General features: G+C 50.7%; 6 protein-coding genes across 6 annotated transcripts; 3 read left to right on the top strand and 3 right to left on the bottom strand.

The window, feature by feature from the left end:
* Nucleotides 1–1407: 1407 nt before the first annotated feature.
* On the top strand, nucleotides 1408–1931 carry PFICI_15037 (uncharacterized protein; the record flags this gene model as incomplete). Its single annotated transcript, XM_007843618.1, has 2 exons — nucleotides 1408–1424; nucleotides 1505–1931. The coding sequence occupies 2 exons, from the start codon at nucleotides 1408–1410 to the stop codon at nucleotides 1929–1931; spliced, it is 444 nt and encodes a 147-aa protein (XP_007841809.1).
* A 700-nt stretch (nucleotides 1932–2631) lies between these two features.
* PFICI_15036 (uncharacterized protein) lies at nucleotides 2632–4320 on the bottom strand (the record flags this gene model as incomplete). Its single annotated transcript, XM_007843617.1, has 3 exons — nucleotides 2632–3301; nucleotides 3409–4085; nucleotides 4159–4320. 3 exons carry the CDS (start codon nucleotides 4318–4320, stop codon nucleotides 2632–2634), a joined length of 1509 nt encoding a protein of 502 aa, XP_007841808.1.
* A 680-nt stretch (nucleotides 4321–5000) lies between these two features.
* PFICI_15035 (uncharacterized protein) lies at nucleotides 5001–7759 on the top strand (the record flags this gene model as incomplete). Its single annotated transcript, XM_007843616.1, has 4 exons — nucleotides 5001–5151; nucleotides 5207–5435; nucleotides 5491–5651; nucleotides 5706–7759. The coding sequence occupies 4 exons, from the start codon at nucleotides 5001–5003 to the stop codon at nucleotides 7757–7759; spliced, it is 2595 nt and encodes an 864-aa protein (XP_007841807.1).
* Nucleotides 7760–8116: 357 nt separating this feature from the next.
* PFICI_15034 (uncharacterized protein) lies at nucleotides 8117–10281 on the bottom strand (the record flags this gene model as incomplete). Its single annotated transcript, XM_007843615.1, has 2 exons — nucleotides 8117–9879; nucleotides 9936–10281. 2 exons carry the CDS (start codon nucleotides 10279–10281, stop codon nucleotides 8117–8119), a joined length of 2109 nt encoding a protein of 702 aa, XP_007841806.1.
* Nucleotides 10282–10694: 413 nt separating this feature from the next.
* Nucleotides 10695–12708, bottom strand: PFICI_15033 (uncharacterized protein; the record flags this gene model as incomplete). Its single annotated transcript, XM_007843614.1, has 2 exons — nucleotides 10695–12496; nucleotides 12660–12708. 2 exons carry the CDS (start codon nucleotides 12706–12708, stop codon nucleotides 10695–10697), a joined length of 1851 nt encoding a protein of 616 aa, XP_007841805.1.
* Nucleotides 12709–14422: 1714 nt separating this feature from the next.
* Nucleotides 14423–16123, top strand: PFICI_15032 (uncharacterized protein; the record flags this gene model as incomplete). The annotated part of the gene is made up of 6 exons (XM_007843613.1): nucleotides 14423–14686; nucleotides 14746–14779; nucleotides 14848–15031; nucleotides 15128–15277; nucleotides 15330–15517; nucleotides 15609–16123. 6 exons carry the CDS (start codon nucleotides 14423–14425, stop codon nucleotides 16121–16123), a joined length of 1335 nt encoding a protein of 444 aa, XP_007841804.1.
* Between the last annotated feature and the right edge of the window lie 157 nt (nucleotides 16124–16280).

Here is a 16280-nt window from a genome sequence, read left to right as displayed (position 1 = left end):
GGGCAAGAGCTGCCCAATGCTTGTCACGCCCGATCGCCCGAGCTCCCACCAGCAAGGGAAAGGGAAGGTACCCTAAAAAAAGGTACCTTGGTAGTGGGACAATCCGTTGAGCCCTGCTATGCGACTGAGGTACAAAGTCGGTAATTGGGTACCGCTCAGCAGGAGTGGGAATTCAGGTGATTGTTTTCTAGTGGCAACTGGAGGTTTGGGCTTCAGGGTAAGCTTCCAACAATACCTACAGTAGGTATAGCTGGAAGAAGCAATCAAGAACAGTCGCCTCAAGCAGTGACGAACAGTCCAAGTGCTCACAACAGGATTATTCGATGAAGAAGGGTGGAAATTGAGAATGGGTATGAGACAAATAAAAAAGGAAGGGGGGAAAAGGAATAATCGCAGAGCTGGTCAATCAAAAGTTGCCAATCGTCAAACGACAAACGGAGAGAGACATCAATTTCGCTCCCCCGTCAATTAGCAGCTGTCTTTCCTGTGCTGTTTGCCCGTTCGTTGGACCGCCATGCATACGATACGGCCACGCGGGATGAGCTGTTGATTGGGATTGGATTGGATTGGAGGGCGATTACACGACCATCTTCTACAAGATCAGATCCTGGCCCCAGTTGATCCCAGCCTCCCATCTTCAATGTAGTTCATTGACCAATCTTGGATGAGCCTATGCTCGCGTTGTACATCCATTTACACCCACCACCTACATACTGTTCAGGCGCATTCTATTCCTTCCGCTGCTTAAGTCCGACGCCGAACAAAGTGATGACGGTTACTTCCTACATACATCCCCGGGCCACCATGTTGCATTGAACATGTACAAACCATGTTGCCCAGCACATTGCCCAGCCGGTCCGAATTTCAACCGGAACGGCGTGTCGGTGCTTTCAGGCTCCTTCTGGCGGCAGGACAGTTTTAGAGTCCAATGCAGGCCACAGTAAGCCCATCTTGCCAATCATGCCCATGTGTGATCAAATCGGGGGCGGCTGTCCTAGCGCAAGGAAGCCTACGGCATCCAGCTGTTAGTGGCTGATCGGCTGTAAACTTAATGGGTGGGGTATCACGTTGTGGACGCCTGTTGCAGAACCTCATTTCTTTGTATTCAGCGACTGTTCAAATAAATGAACATCTCGACCGACAATCACCCTCACCAGATACTCTCTCGACGTTCGTCGCAACCCCGTCGACTTGGCGCTGATACTCCCGTCTTGTCTTGACTGGTCTCTACGCAGCAGAGTCCCATACCTACCTACATGACGGGTGACCTCAGTCACTTGCCCCCTAGCTGAAGCCAAACAAGAAACGCCAGCGACCTGATTGCAGCGCTCACTTGTGACTCGCGGAGACGTCCCGAACCCTGGGATTTACCTTATACTCGACTATACATAAGAGCTTTCCGCAAAGATGTTCTGTCTACGGAGGTACGCGAAAATAGAGCCTGTTTTTTTTTTTTTCTGCTGGTGATTCCTATCCACAATGTGCTGACTCCTTGATTCCGTAGTTGGCTTCCGCTCCTCTTCATTCCCACCAATGCCTCGCCCGCCTTCATATTCCTCTTCTTTGTGTGCACATACTTTCTGAACCGACCATGTGTCTACTGCTCCGTCCTTCTCTTGATCCTCTTTGTCACCTCGTGCTACTGGTCCGACCGCTGCTTCTTCGACTTTAGCAGTAACTGGTTCGCGCCGCGATCGTCGTACTTTGAATGCACCGACAACTGCACGACAGTGGCGCAGGGCGACAGCGGCTTCAACGAGACTGCCTTTGAGATGCTGAACACGACTGCGAGCGCACTTGCAAGCGCTGCTGCCGACGAGCTCTCGCGCCGCAAGGCGGAATGGACTGGATTGGGCATCGAGTGGTTGAGGAGTCTGCTGGGACGGAGGGAATGGAGAATCGAGTGTATGGACGTCAACATTCGACTATGAAGCGGCGCAATTATTAACCCCGACAACGGTGGGCGAGAGAAAGCGCGTGTCACTGTATACAAGACCAAATCTGTACATGGAAGCACGGCTTACGACTTACGAGATACCCTGACTTGCGCCTAATCAATGGAAAGTGTGTTATGATATCAGGTCAAAGCATTGTGGTGGCGTATTTAATCCAGGCGGGCGACTCGTTCTAGCATCATTGATATATTTATTTTCATCATGGCATTGCAAATGAGACAGGAAAGGACAGCACTGCAAAAGTGCCTGCAGAAATTTGATTCATATATGTATACATAGGAAGCAAACGTCATTGATTCCATATTACGGCAAAATCAAATTTCTGTCACAATCAGCATATGAGCTCGTTTGGCTGCTAGTGCTGTTACCAAAGACATCTCAGTTGAAGAACAGATATCGACTTCTGAAGGACGCTGCTCTGGATGATACTCACGTCTCCCTGACACCAGGTGATAGTGACACAAGACAAGTGATATTGAAAGCATCGTGTACCGCTTAAATTCTTTGTTAGAAGAAGGATTCCTGATACTGTCGTTGCCAAAACAAACATACTGAAATTTGAAACATGTCCAGCGCAAGAAAAAGCAAGACATATGCAGTACCAACATAGTTCTGTCAGACATGTAAAAAAATCATGATGACTATTCAACTTGTTCCTCTGCTACTATTTGTTCAATCAAGTTGATACGACACCCAACTCGGCTATAATATCGTCAACCACACCGCAATATCCGCCCTTGATATATGTCGCAAACGTATAAGTGTACGCCAAGACCGGCCGATCCTCCAACTTTGCAATCATGAGCAAACCTCTGGTAGTATGTAGCACCCGCTCAATAGTACACAGACTCTCCTCGACGTGGCCGACTTCCATCAATTGCTCCAGCAAGTACTGCTCCGTCTCGGCCCCGGTAGCCCAGAGAGCGAGCGCCTTGATACCCAAGTCCGCATCTATCTGGCTTTGTCTCAAGACACCCTGGATCTCGGCCTCGAATAGCACAGCCAGCGCGTGGGGTAGTCCTCCCGGCAGCGCCTCTGCCTCTTGAATGGTCTCCATGTTCTCGTGCACGATATCGACGCGAAGACGCGCAAGTGCGACATTGTGGTCGGCCAGGCCCGCAATGTGGTTCCGGAGCCACTGGGCAGGACGCGAGCGCCGCGAGTTTAGCAGCGCCGAGCCGAACTGAGACAGGGACGGGACATTGGTGGCGCCGCTGTCGAGGCCCAAGTTGCCGTGCTCCGTCTCGAGCTCCCGGGCGACGAATTTGGACAGTGTCCCGGCCACGGCTTCGTTCATGTCGATTCGTCTGCGAGTGTATGGTTGAATGAAGGAGTCGCTAGCTTGGCTGAGCATTGTATTAGCAAGAATGGTTGAGATGAGTTGCACGTATTCACCCGAGGGCCAAAGGGGTGTTTGGGGAGGACCAGCGAATTGATGATGTTTTCAACTTACCATTCGGGATCTGGACAAACGTCGCTTGACTTGTAGCAGTCTTGACACAGTATGTATGTTCCCACTTGTTGGTCAACATCCAGGTCATCGTCGCAACATAAACCATTTCCACAATCGGCAGCTTCTTCTTCCTCACAGTTTTCTTCATCATCATTGCCTACACAGTCGTCGTCGACAGCCTTGTGCATGCCGCTCTCGCATCTCCAATACACTTGTAGTGGTCCTCTGTAACACGCATCGCACGATGTCCCCAGAAACTCTTCTTCATCAAAGGCGAGTGTCCTTGAAGTCAACATGACTTTGAATCCGAGGTCCTGGAATTGCTTCCAGACATGATCATCAGATTCACCAGGGACAGGCCCGAGTCGGTCAATGCAATCGAGAATGAGAAACCCATTGTCGAATGTCTGAAGGGATTCTTTGATGGCATGGATAAGAGAAGATTCCGAATCTGGAACGGCATCGCTTGTGCGATTTTGGCTCTGCCGGATAACTCCATCGACAGCGATTGGTTTAACGGACTGCTCAGAAAGTTGATGCAGAACATTGAGCAGGATCAAGAACCTGACATTGTCGTCCCACTGCATCTGCTCGCGCACAAAGATAGTCACTACGGCATTCGGCCGAAACCTGTCGCACCCTTTTAATTTCTGAGCTACCGTCGAGGCCAGCGTCGACTATACGAATCTTGCAATTTCAGCATCACATAGTGTTACAAGTTGTTTTTGAAAGGAATGAATTTGGTCGCACCTTGCCGGAACCTGGACCTCCGACAATGTATAATGGCCATGCATTGTCCTTGAGCTTCCACGCTTGAAAAACCTCCCCCTTCAGGATGTTGTCAAACAATTGTTCCGAAATGTCGGGACCGACCTCATATTGTTGACTGATTTTGGCACTGCTTTGAATCATGGTCTCATTTGCTGTACTGTCGCTTTGCGAGTCTGCCTTTTACCTAGAGTGCCGTTTTCCGATACCGTTTGGAGTATCTTTTTTAGTAAGATCCCGCTCTTTTTTCAATGTGATGCCTGGAACATGGAACTCGACGAGAATGGTCTTCTGTAGCAAATTTCCATATTGGGGGCGGAATGACCAAATCGGGCCGTGGGTCGAGATTCGAGACCATTGATGACTGCCTCTCCGCTTCAAAGAACCATGTGTTGCGGCCGCTCCTATATTTGGGTGATGGACCTTGTATAGAGGATCCAGCGGGAGGCTTAGGCTAGGACTTTCCAGGGTCTTCCGTATATATGTAGGCAGTCTCTAATGAATGACCCTGGGCTGCAGAGGCAAAGCACCAATCGCATTCCCAAAATTATGGATCCTTTCAAGGGTGGGTGGCTCAGCTCATAAGCTTAAATACCAGGTTGCACAGTAGTGCTTATGTAGCACGTTGTAGAATGCACAGCATGAAGACTAGGATATCGTTCCTTTTTACCAAAGACTGTTTTGAGGCTGGAGTTTAGTATCAATTTGATTTTGTATATATGATTGCGTCCATGGAACGAACATTTGATAATCAATCCAGACAACACAGTTGACATCGTGATTGAGAGGCATTCCATTCGAGCCTCGACGTAGACAACACAATCATGGCGCGCTTCCAGCTTTTCTCATTAATTTTCTTCCTCGTAGGACTATGTTCTTCGACCCCAACCCCTCGCCGTGTTGCCAGACAAGTAGCGTCGGAAACTACAGACAATCCTACCATCTGTGGTGACATAATCGATTTGGTCAACGAAGGTATTTTGACAGTCCATGACAGAGACAAACACAAGATATTGATTAGTGATTTTAGGAAACCTCTTCTTCTATGCTTCAGATGCCTTTGCATGTTTGACGAGTGTTCCTTTCAACCAAGCCGTTGCTGTCCGCTTCATCGACTATTACAACACGACCATTCAGTTTCAGAGCACTCTATCGTATCTCAAAAACCCACCTGTGGGCTACCAACAACCTGCAGTGGACTTTGAGGGTGAACTTCAAAAGATCAAGGCAAATGCTACAGCTGGCGTTTACAAGAACCAGTATGTAGTGTCCTTTCTTACGTAGCCAGCTCGACCGAATGCTAACACGACATAGATATGCCTTTGAGGCAGACTTGCTCAAGTTGGTATACTCGACTCACGACGCGCATGTCAGCCTTTCAGCTGGCATCATGTCTTCATTCTCTTTCGCTAGTATCTACGACCTTGTCACTGCTTCCAAGGATGGATCAAGCACACCAGAAATATACATTTTCGGTAAGGATGTTAGTTCATAGATTAGTTAATCATGGTGCTAATACTCTTTGTCAGACGACGTATACGAACGGCAACAGACCGGCATCGAAATCTCGCCCGTCACCCAACTCAACGGAGTCGATGTCGTCGAGTTTCTGACGCGCTTTGGAGCACTCAACTCGGTCGGGTTGCTCGAGCCGCACGCCGACTGGAACCAGCTCATGTACAACCCGGTACAAACGGTGCTGAACCAATACACGAGCTTTTCCGGAGGCGCAACTTTCTACGAGGGCCCGTTGCTCAACTTTACCTTTGCCAATGGCTCCACCCTGTCGACGCCTTGGGTCGCCATCTACACCAACACTGACTTTACGGGTCCTCTGACCACGGGCGGCGACTACTTCAACTACTTTGTGCTCGGTCTTGTGCCGCCTTCCATTGACGAGGTTCCGCTTCCACCCATGTGGAACTCGACTGGCGACTCGGATGACACTTCGATAGTTGCTACCCGCAGTTTTGAACACGGATGGGACAATATCACGGGCGGCGAATACCCCGCGGCAGACGTGATCCAAGATGATCTCGAGGGCTCCGGTTGGTTTACTGCATATTTCCTGGATGACATCTCAACGGCCGTTCTCAGCATCCCTTCCTTTGACGAGGCCGGGTTCGCAGTTACCAATTTCAGCGCCGCAGTCGAAAAGGCTCTGCAACAAGCTCAGGAACAAAACTTGACCCGGCTCGTCATCGATCTGCAGGGTAATCAGGGAGGCACGCCATTGCTGGCCTTTTCGACCTTTCGGACAATCTTCCCCGGCATCGAGCCCTTTGCTGGGAGCCGACGCCGCAGCCACGAGCTGGCCGACGCACTCGGCCAAGTCAAGACGAGCTACTGGGCAGACATCTTGGCGGGAGCTGACGATCCCGATGACATGCTCGAGTACATGGCCGCTGATGAGTGGGTCGTCATTGATCGGTTGAATGCCGCCACGGGCAAGAACTTTTCTTCGTGGGCAGAGTACTATGGGCCGCTGTCAGAGAATGGTGATTTGTTTTCTCTGGTTGAACAATACGACCTTGCCAACATGAACTTTGATAATGCCGCCTTTGACGGCTTCTACTCGCCACTGTATATCCCTGGCGGCGAGCCTGACGGGCCGGGATACTGGAAGGCCGAGGATGTAGTCATCCTCACAGACGGCTTGTGCTCATCTACCTGCAGTCTCTTTGTCGAGATGATGACGCATCAAGCCAAAGCCCGCACGATTGTTGTCGGCGGAAGGCCCCAGACGGGCCCAATGCAATCAGTCGGTGGAAGCAGAGGTGCTCGCGCGTACGATACATTCTTGCTCGATGAAGACTTTACAGACGCCATCACATTCGATGATGCCGCCGCGACTTCTCTGCCTAACCGTACCGACACTGGAATGTACATCACGGAAGCAGGATTCAACCTTCGCGACCAAGTGCGCAGCGCCACCGACCCCATCGGCCCGCCACTTCAGTTTGACTATCTGGCAGCCGATTGCAGACTGTACTTTACCCTTGACAACGTCCTCAACATGACGGCTCTGTGGCGCGACGTCGCGACAGCCGCCTGGCAAGACACGTCCCGCTGCGTCAAGGATTCGACCGGCTATACGACCACAAGCGCAGACGGCTCCGCCATGATCCCGAAGCCGCCGCCACAGACCACGGCCGTCACGGCAGATATCCCCGCCATCGGATACCTCTTTGACGCAGATCCCACGCCCGACGACTCATCCGACGACGCCATTCCCATGGTGGACGGCCAGGTCCGGGCCAAGCGCTCTGCGCCCGTGGTCCCTTGCGACCCCGAGGACCCCAAGGAGTGCGTGACGGGAGTGTCAACCTGCCAGCCGATCCAGGTCAGCTGTGCCAATGGCAAGACGTCGGCCACAACCCATGCCTGCGTCAAGGTCTGCAATGTCGGACAGAGCAACTGTGGAAGTGATGCGCCCGTGTGCAACCAAAAGATCTTTCACGAGAGCAAGGAGACAAAGAGTCTACTCTCGCCCAAGAAGGATGGAATCACGGGGAAACAGGTAGCCCGTGGTTTCTGTGTCCCGAGACAAGGAAATACCAAGCTTGGCTGTTCAGCTAAATAGAGTTTGCATAGTCTTACAAGGCAAGGCGTTAGGCGCAAGAGGTGCATTTACGGTATACCAACTTTATAATGTTTTTAGAGCATAGCATTGGCGTGGCATAAAAGTGGCTTTATAATCAACAAGTACAAAACATGTCACCATTATGAAAATTCATGGAGTGAGATAAATGCTTTACCATTGTGACAGATTCATAGTACATGATGCGCCACAGAGTAGATGGTTAATACGATTCCTTTCGAGCGACACAACGCGAAGGGTTCATTGAATAAGTTTGTGCACACTCTTCACCAATAAATGCAAACTAATGTTAAGTCTACTGTTGATTCTGTGTATTGATGATGTTTATGTATACACTTATCATACTAGCCAAATCGATTTTGCACTTGCTGACCTAGGAGTAAAACCATCACATCCCTTGCCGTCACTTTGCTCATTGCAAGCACGTCTGACCTGCTGCCAATCCTGCTCATTCAATTCCGAAAATTTAATGACACCAAGCCGTTCATAACACCCAGGCTTGAACCCACCTTCTTCAATCAAAAGACCAAGTCCAGAGTAGGTGAACTCGGTCGCAGGATCGTCCTCATCAATTGCCCTCAAGATCTCACGGCCATCTGCTGTACGTAGCTTGGCAGGCTCCTTGGACACAAAGAGAATCAGGAACTGAAAACTTGTGCCCGTCGTCAAGATCGTATCGGGGAATACTTGGATGAAGCTATCGTGGCTGGTGTTGGCGCACCCCACCTCGAGGATAAACCGATCGTGCCCTTGTTGCTGCTTTAGAGTGCCATTCCCAACATGGCAGCGCAACGCCAAAGCATCAGGAGAAACAAGATTGCCTTTGGTCTCGTCAATTTTTGCAAATGCCACGCTCTCCCCGGCATGGTTCTCGGCAGTGTAGATAGTCAAGGGCGCCCAGATTTGCGCCGTTCGAACTTGTCCTTTGATTGATGTCCATGACCAACTAGGAAACGTCAACGACTCCCCAGCTTGAGACTTGGGACGCGTTGCCTCGGCAGGGTCAATGACCGTCCAGGCGAGTTGGTTTTCGAGACGAGTAGACCAGAGACCAGCAACCCAGTCTCCCCATCCTTCCTGCATGGCCTCGGCCACGATATTCCCAACGCCGTAGATTGCGCTCAGCTTGTCCTTGTGAAAGGTCAACTCATTGCCTGTGTATGCCGAGACCGCCGACGACCAAAACGTGTCAATGTTCATATTCTGCCGAGCTTCCGGACTGGGCGCTCCGAGCCACGCCCGCCAGCGCCGATCGATGCGCGCCGTGCCGTCCAGCTGCGTCGGCAGACCGGCCGGAAAAGTCTCGCACGCGCTCGTGGTCGCGCAGTCCCAAAAGACCTGCTCTTTGCAAAAGTGCAAGATGCGCGGCGCCAGCATTCGCTCCTGAAAGACCCAGCCTCGCTTGTACAGCGGCTGTTCCAAGAGCTCGCGCCTCCACATACTGCCCGAGACGATCCTCCAGGTCCGCCCGGCCAGCAAGGGGATCGACGTGCCGACTTGGCCGCTGTAGACGGGAGCTGCCACGCTTGTACCATTTCGAGAACGAAACAGGCCTCCATATCCATCTGCAGAGTCCGAGGCCGCAATGTTGCAAAAGGAGTTGCGGTAAATGTCGCGCATCATGGGCGCCTCTTCTTCCCAGTCCTCTGCATTGTGTTGAATAATGCACAACGAGTCGATCCAAATGTACCTGATCCCCAGATTCCGCGCGACCTGCAGGGCTTCCTCAAAGTTCTTGTTGCTGCAACAGTCGGTCCACGGGATCCCCGTGGTCATCCATGTCTCTAGGTTATCCTGATTGAGCTGAGCAAAGGTCGGATTCGGGCCCCAGCAGTGACTGAGCGTGACATATCGCCTGTGAACTTGGTCGGCACTGCTCAACTCCTTGGAAGCAATGATACGGACATGCTCGGGAGGCCACGCCGAGCTTTCCGCGCCTAAATCTAGCAAGCGCTTTGGAAGCGTTTTCGTGTTTGGCCCCTTTCGTTGGCAATCGGGGTGGCCGTTGACGCAGGTCTTGATCCACTGCTTGACTTGACCCAGAGACTGACCAGAGTCGGTCGCCTTGCCCATCTGCTCCGGTAACGGCAGTGGCGACGATTCTGTTGTAAGAAATTAATGGAATAATGGCGGCCTGGGGACAAATACCATAAATTACCTTGCTCTGGCATCAAATAGAATATTTCATCAGGCAGATACGTTGCTTTTCTATCCGCACCGAGAGGCGTTGACCGAAAATTGATGATGATGGACTCCTGGCTTTCGCTCGTCCTAGCCATTTGCCGAAGACCCCATCTGTATATGCATTCTCCAGCATTCAACTTTTCCAGCCATTTCTTCTCTGATTGAGACCGTTGGCTTTTAATGTTTCCCATCAGCCGTGTACAGAACACGCATCCTTCTAATACCGACTCCTCAAAATCGTTGAGTCGCTGGTGATGACATCCTCGGGGGCCCGAAACTTGCGATTCGAAAATCGCTTTGCGACAGAAATTGCAAATCATTTTTGGTGGTTTAAAGACAAGTGGTCAGTCAGCATTGTGGGTTCAGCTCTTGACGATAAATGCTCGGACAAGTTCCGCTTTTTGATGATGGATACTTGAATTGAGAACCATGTCAGCTGACTGAACAGCCTCAATGAAGGATTATAATCCATGCAGTACCATTATAGCAACTCACTTACCCTTCAGTAACTAGGCTTTTTGCAGCGATCGGCGCAATTATTCAATCGGAAGAAACAAATGAATTTTGTTGTATCTGTGCTGTCTGATTGTATGTGATTCTTGGTATCATATGCAGCCTAATGTTGTAATGTTGTAATGCTGTCAACGCTTAATAAGCTATGCATGATATGGTAGGACTAGAGGCCTCATCTTTCCAAATCCTTGACCCTGTGGTTTCAATAGTCCGATTTCCATTACCGACGGCCTCTTCTTGGATCCAAAGCTTCCTGCCGTCTATAGTCTCGAATCTCCTTGGTACCGAGACTGCCAGTTCCTCCCTCACTCCTTCTCTCCCATCCGCCGAGCCGCACCACCACGCACGTGCTGTTGTCACCATCAACTGTGACTTCGGTCGAGTAGCTCACGACATCTTTGGCGCCTTGCTCAGGAGTTTTTGCCTCCTTGACGACGTCTACAATCTCCTGATCACTCAAAGTGCCCGAAACGCCGTCTGACATCAAGACCAGGAAGCTGTATTGCGCGGGCCCCAATTCTGTCCTGGTGATCTCGGGCTCAGCAGAGACGCCGAGTCGCTTGGATCCAATGTCGCCAAACGCTCGGGAATTTGCAAGGCCCTGGATGCGCTCCTCGCCAAATGAGTCGGTAACAAATGAAGCCGCAAAACGTCGCAGACGGTGTGACTCGATGGGCGAGTTGGGGTGATGGTCACTTGTCAAGGGTTTTGCCAGCCCAGTTGCCGTCTCACAGAGCAGTATACGGGTATCACCAACATGACCGACCAACAAGGTACTTGACGCTGCAGGGTGCCAGAATGGGGCGGGCGTGGGCGTCGATATCAGGGCGACAGATGCTGTTGAGCCACCTTTGAAGCGCGACTTGCCTCCGATTCCGTGTCCTGAAGGTGGCATATGACTCGGTGAACCCAGGACATCATCCTTGTTGAGAGCAGTATCCGAGATGTATGGGTCATCAGGATCCGGCTTGCGGGCTTGCGCGGCAATGAAATCCAGATCAGCCCGCAGAAAGGCGTAGGTCAAGACAGATTCAATGGTTACAGGTGGTTCGGGAGACTCTGGATCATGCTGTAGACTGAAATGCTCGGGGCTGCAGCGACGAAAATAACCGCCCACCAACTCCTTGTATTCCTGGAGAAGCTCCTTTTGTAGTCGGAGAGCCTTTGACTCGTTGGCTGGGACAGGTCTTGGTTCTGAGCCATCAATTGAGCCAGCTTTTTCGACTTCCTCGATTTCGCCGTTCTTGGTGATTGGAATATCCACCTTGTGCTTGACTTCAGAGGCGTCCTTCATCTCTACTTTGTCGAGACCTCTCTCACCACCAGCTTCGCTATCTGCCAGGATAGGAGTCGGGAGAGTCTGCTTGGGTGCTGCTGCAGGGCCGTGAGTCCTGTGTGCCTTGAGACTGCTCTTGAGTTCGAACTCGGCAGCCGCCTCCTCAATATAGCCGTGGAGCTCTGCCTTTAAAAAGTCACTGCACTGATTTCCACCATGGCCATCGAACACGGCAAAGTAAAAGATTTGGGGATCGCCGAATGCACTGTCTGCAGACGTGCCCTCGCCACTTTTCTTCATTTTACTTCGAACCAAGCTGATAGGTGCCCTCTTTGCGAACGCCGGCATATCAATCGTCCCAGCCTGGTTCGTATCCTCATTGTATGGCCGTTGGCCCCGGGACTCTGCTGCACCGAAATGGTGTTTGGCACTACGCAATGGGATTCGCACAACCGTCAGCTCGCGCGTGGTCGGTATGTTTGGAGGCGCTACGGCGGGCGCAGAACCCGGACCGGGAACATGAGGTGCGGCGGCATCTCTTGGGAGCTTGTGGTGCAGCCCAGGCGCGCTCCTGGAGTCGGGATGCAGCGAAGATGATGGCAGATGCGTGACAAAGTAATTGTGAAAGTCACGGCGATTTGTATGAGGAGTAGTCACTGTCGTGCTGCCATTTCTCTGCTCGGTGGTGCTCGCGGACGAGAGGGAATTGGCTGCCCGCGGATGGGTCGAAATTGACCTTGATGTAGCTGCAACGTGGGATAGTCTTGATCGTGAGGTTTGTATAATGCTATTCGGTTGGGCGTGCAATGGTGCTTGAGCCTGTACGTATGTCGCGATGAAACCTAACGGGCGACATGTTTAGTTGAGGGGAGGTTACGGCTGTACGCTTGATGTCTAGCAGACGCTCACCGTATGTGTCCCTGAGTGACCAGCCTCCAGGGCGAGCATGGAGGGGCATCTTGGGCGTCAGCACCGTATCGGCAGAGAAACCCTTGGGCGGGTTGGTAGGGTTGTGAGGTTATTTTGAGAGCTTGGCCGAGCCATTAAAAGCTCAATAACACGTCTCACTCCGCAAAGGTTAAAGCCGCGGGTATGTTTATTCTTGGGGTCGTCCAATTGTCGGGGCTTTTGCTAATGGAAATGCCGATATTGAGGCGCTACACTTGGACCATCGAAACGATTGTACAGCTCGATGCGCCTAGTCGAGATTCATTCAACCATGCAATCGAGTATGTGTCGGTGGGCAATTTTGTACCTGTTCACTCTCTGTCAAAGATACGAAAAGAACAGGTACGAAAGATTGGTCGAGAGAACGATTCCGGAAAAGCATTTTTCGTCCAGAGAGGTAGACAGCTGGTTTTCCTTGCTGCGTTGTACAGTAGTACGCGGAGCACAGTTCCACCCCCAGACAAATTTCTAGCGAATGCCTAAACAGGCCCCACGTTCAGTCCCAGGATGATCAGGTACAGGAGCCACTAATATGGACGTCGCTGCCAATATTCATTCATTGATTACAAGATGTCAAAATACCAAGGCGTTTAAGTTTTTCGGGGTCTCGACACACGAATGGAGTACAATTGAGCATTGTGTGAAATGAAGCATCTTGAGAGAATTCAAGCAATACTTTGAGTGGTTTGATTTGTTCAGTCTAGCATGAAAAAAGTATATACAACGGCCATCTACGGGACACGGCCTATTCAACTGCGCTAGGAACGGCAAGTCGGCTTTCATGATGTAGCCCCCAGCATCTGCCCTTGTTGAGCAGGTATGACAGCATCAAGGGAGGAAAGCAGGACGCGGGGTCCGATAAAGGATAAAGAAACGAATCATACGACAACCAAGCTTACTACTGCTGCTAATACAGTATTATTACAACCAACTACCACAGCTCTCTCACTCACTACTCATTGATCACGGCTAGAAATATTGACAGTAACTGAACTTGCCTGAGCTGCCTTTGTTCATTTTCGAAGCAAACATCATCAGCTCCACGTCGCAGCATATTTATGCACCACGAAACAAGAAAAAATACTTCTGCGTCCTCTTCATCCTACAACTCGCACGCCATTACAACATTAGTGCCGCATACATAACCGTCACGTCTCCAAAAGATCAATCACCTAAGTTCAACCAACCACAAACCGCACCACCCATCTTCAGCGCCTTTACTGGAGGTGTGGCATCCTTGGAACCTACCAACTTTGCGGCCTTGTAACTGAACTCAAGTGACAAGCACTCGCGCCGATCCGGCCCACTTACTCGCATTCAGCGCAAACCAGCAGCAGACCCGAGCAGACTTGCAACTCCTGTCTCGTGGATTTCTCGGCAATAGGAGCCAGGGAGCCCGCGATTTTTCGCGGCGCGCGCCCCTTTGGAGGACATCCACACACCCCACGTACGGCAAGCACTAAGTCTGTTAAGGCTCGGTGGGCTATTTTGCCTCAAACTACTACTTCTACCTCTTTCCCTTCCCGGTCTTTTTCGTCAGGCGTCTTGCAAGCAATCATGCCCATTGTCAACGTCGGTTCGATTGTCATTCAACTGGTGGTATTTGTGACGACTCTGGTCAACATTCACTCGGCTCTGGGACATGTGGAGCCAATCGTCTTGATCGGTCTGTACATATTGTCAAAGGTCCTAGGCCGCTCGCCGGACGACTTTTGGTCGTCGTCATGTCCGGACTCATGGTGCCCGACCCAGGAACCATTGCCAATGGATACGTGACGCCCAGGGAGGAACATTTCGACATTCATGAATCGCCTGGTGCCTTTGCATCGGCTCACGAGAAACGAGCTTTTGCAAATCGCCAGCACCAGCCAAATGCAGAGAGTTTGGCCCGGATGATTTCCAATGCCAGGAAACCCACTTTCGGCGGTAAAGTTGGCATCAAGGACCGGATATGCTGTTACCAATGGACCTACTTCACCATGAACATGGTCAGCCTTCTTTGTCCGTTTTCCTTAGGGTGTACTTGTTCTGATCTGGAATCTGGTAGGCCACTGGTGGTGTAGCCAATGTCCTTCATAGCAGTAGGCGATTACACCCTTTGTAATTACATAATCCTCATCACATATATGCTGACCCAGTGATTCTGCAGTACCATTCAGGTCCGACTGGCTCTATTACGTCGGATTGGTGTTTTTCATATTCAATATCTGTCTCTTTCTTTTGAATTGCGTCTGTATAACATTGAGGTTTCGGATGGTTCCTGGCAGCTTCATGCATGCCTTTAATGATCAGACTGAATCACTCTTCATTCCTGCAGTGGTGAGTCCCAGCTTGTTCTCTGTCATGGTGCCAATTCGGAGCTGACAAGTGACAGATGGTTTCGTACGTACAAGCACCAGTTCATACCGAACCACGCTAACATTCGAAAGATCCGCCATGATCATGATAAATATATGCGAATACGGGGTGCCATACACTGGTCTGTGGCTCCAGAGGGTGGCCCAGCTACTCTTCTGGATCTATGTAGCCACCAGTTTCACATCCAGCGCCGCAATGTATTTGACGCTATGGTCGACACAGTAAGAGGGTCAGTCATGCTGCAATGGCTCTTGTCGCTGAATTTCTTTGCAGGATATTTCCAATTCACACAATGACCCCAGTCTGGGTGTTTCCAGCCTACCCATTGTTATTGGCAGCACCCTTTGCGACGAACCTCATTAAAGCCGTTATCAATTCGGAAGCCGACGTGTTGGTGAACTTTACAGCCCTGGCATTTTGTGCAATCACGGTACAGGGAACGGGCTTTCTAATAAGTTTCAGTAAGTGTTCACTCATCAAAAGTAGAGAAACTGAATAGATATTAGAGTATGATTCATGAACGAGTCCTTGCTGACAAAGCAACGCGTACAGTGATCTGTGCAGCATTCCTATATCGTCTCATGACGCAGAAGCTGCCACGCGATATGCAAAGACCTGGTGTTTTCATTTCAATAGGACCAAGTGGGTTCACTTGTGCTGGTCTTGTAGCATTAGGCACTCAGACCGAGCAAATCATACCGGCAGACTTTCCTGGTCGAGAACACGCCATATATAGCGCGCACTTCTTTTCCATCATGCTGGGGCTTTGGCTATGGGGGCTGAGTCTCTGGTTCTTTTTGGTTTCCGTCGGCTCACTTCACAAATACCTTCGTCGCGAGCACAAGATGCCATTTCAAATGACGTGGTGGAGTTTTGTTTTTCCCAACACCGCCCTGGTCACCGCGACATTGGCAATGGGGAAAGCGCTGAGCAGCAAAGGCTTGCAGATATTTGGGTGTGTAATGGCAGCACTCTTGATTGTCGTTTGGGTGCTTGTCTTCCTCCGTATGATCAAGGGTCTCTGGCAACGAGAGCTGCTATGGCCAAAGGGACTTGAGGCCGAATAATAACAACAAGTTAATCGGATCTTTACAATTACAAGTACATTTGTCAATATCGCAGCAAAATGTCACTCAGTTCTGAATACTGTCCAAGTATATGATAGTATAAATGCTGCCATTGCGGATGACGTTTGGCCAAGAGACTAGTAGCAATCCCCACATT

The sequence above is a fragment of the Pestalotiopsis fici genome (genome assembly GCF_000516985.1).
Source record: "Pestalotiopsis fici W106-1 unplaced genomic scaffold PFICI_Scf_14, whole genome shotgun sequence".
NCBI lineage: Eukaryota > Fungi > Ascomycota > Sordariomycetes > Amphisphaeriales > Sporocadaceae > Pestalotiopsis > Pestalotiopsis fici.
The sequence above is the reverse complement of the archived record's forward strand: the minus strand, read 5'-3'. Positions and strand labels throughout refer to the sequence as shown.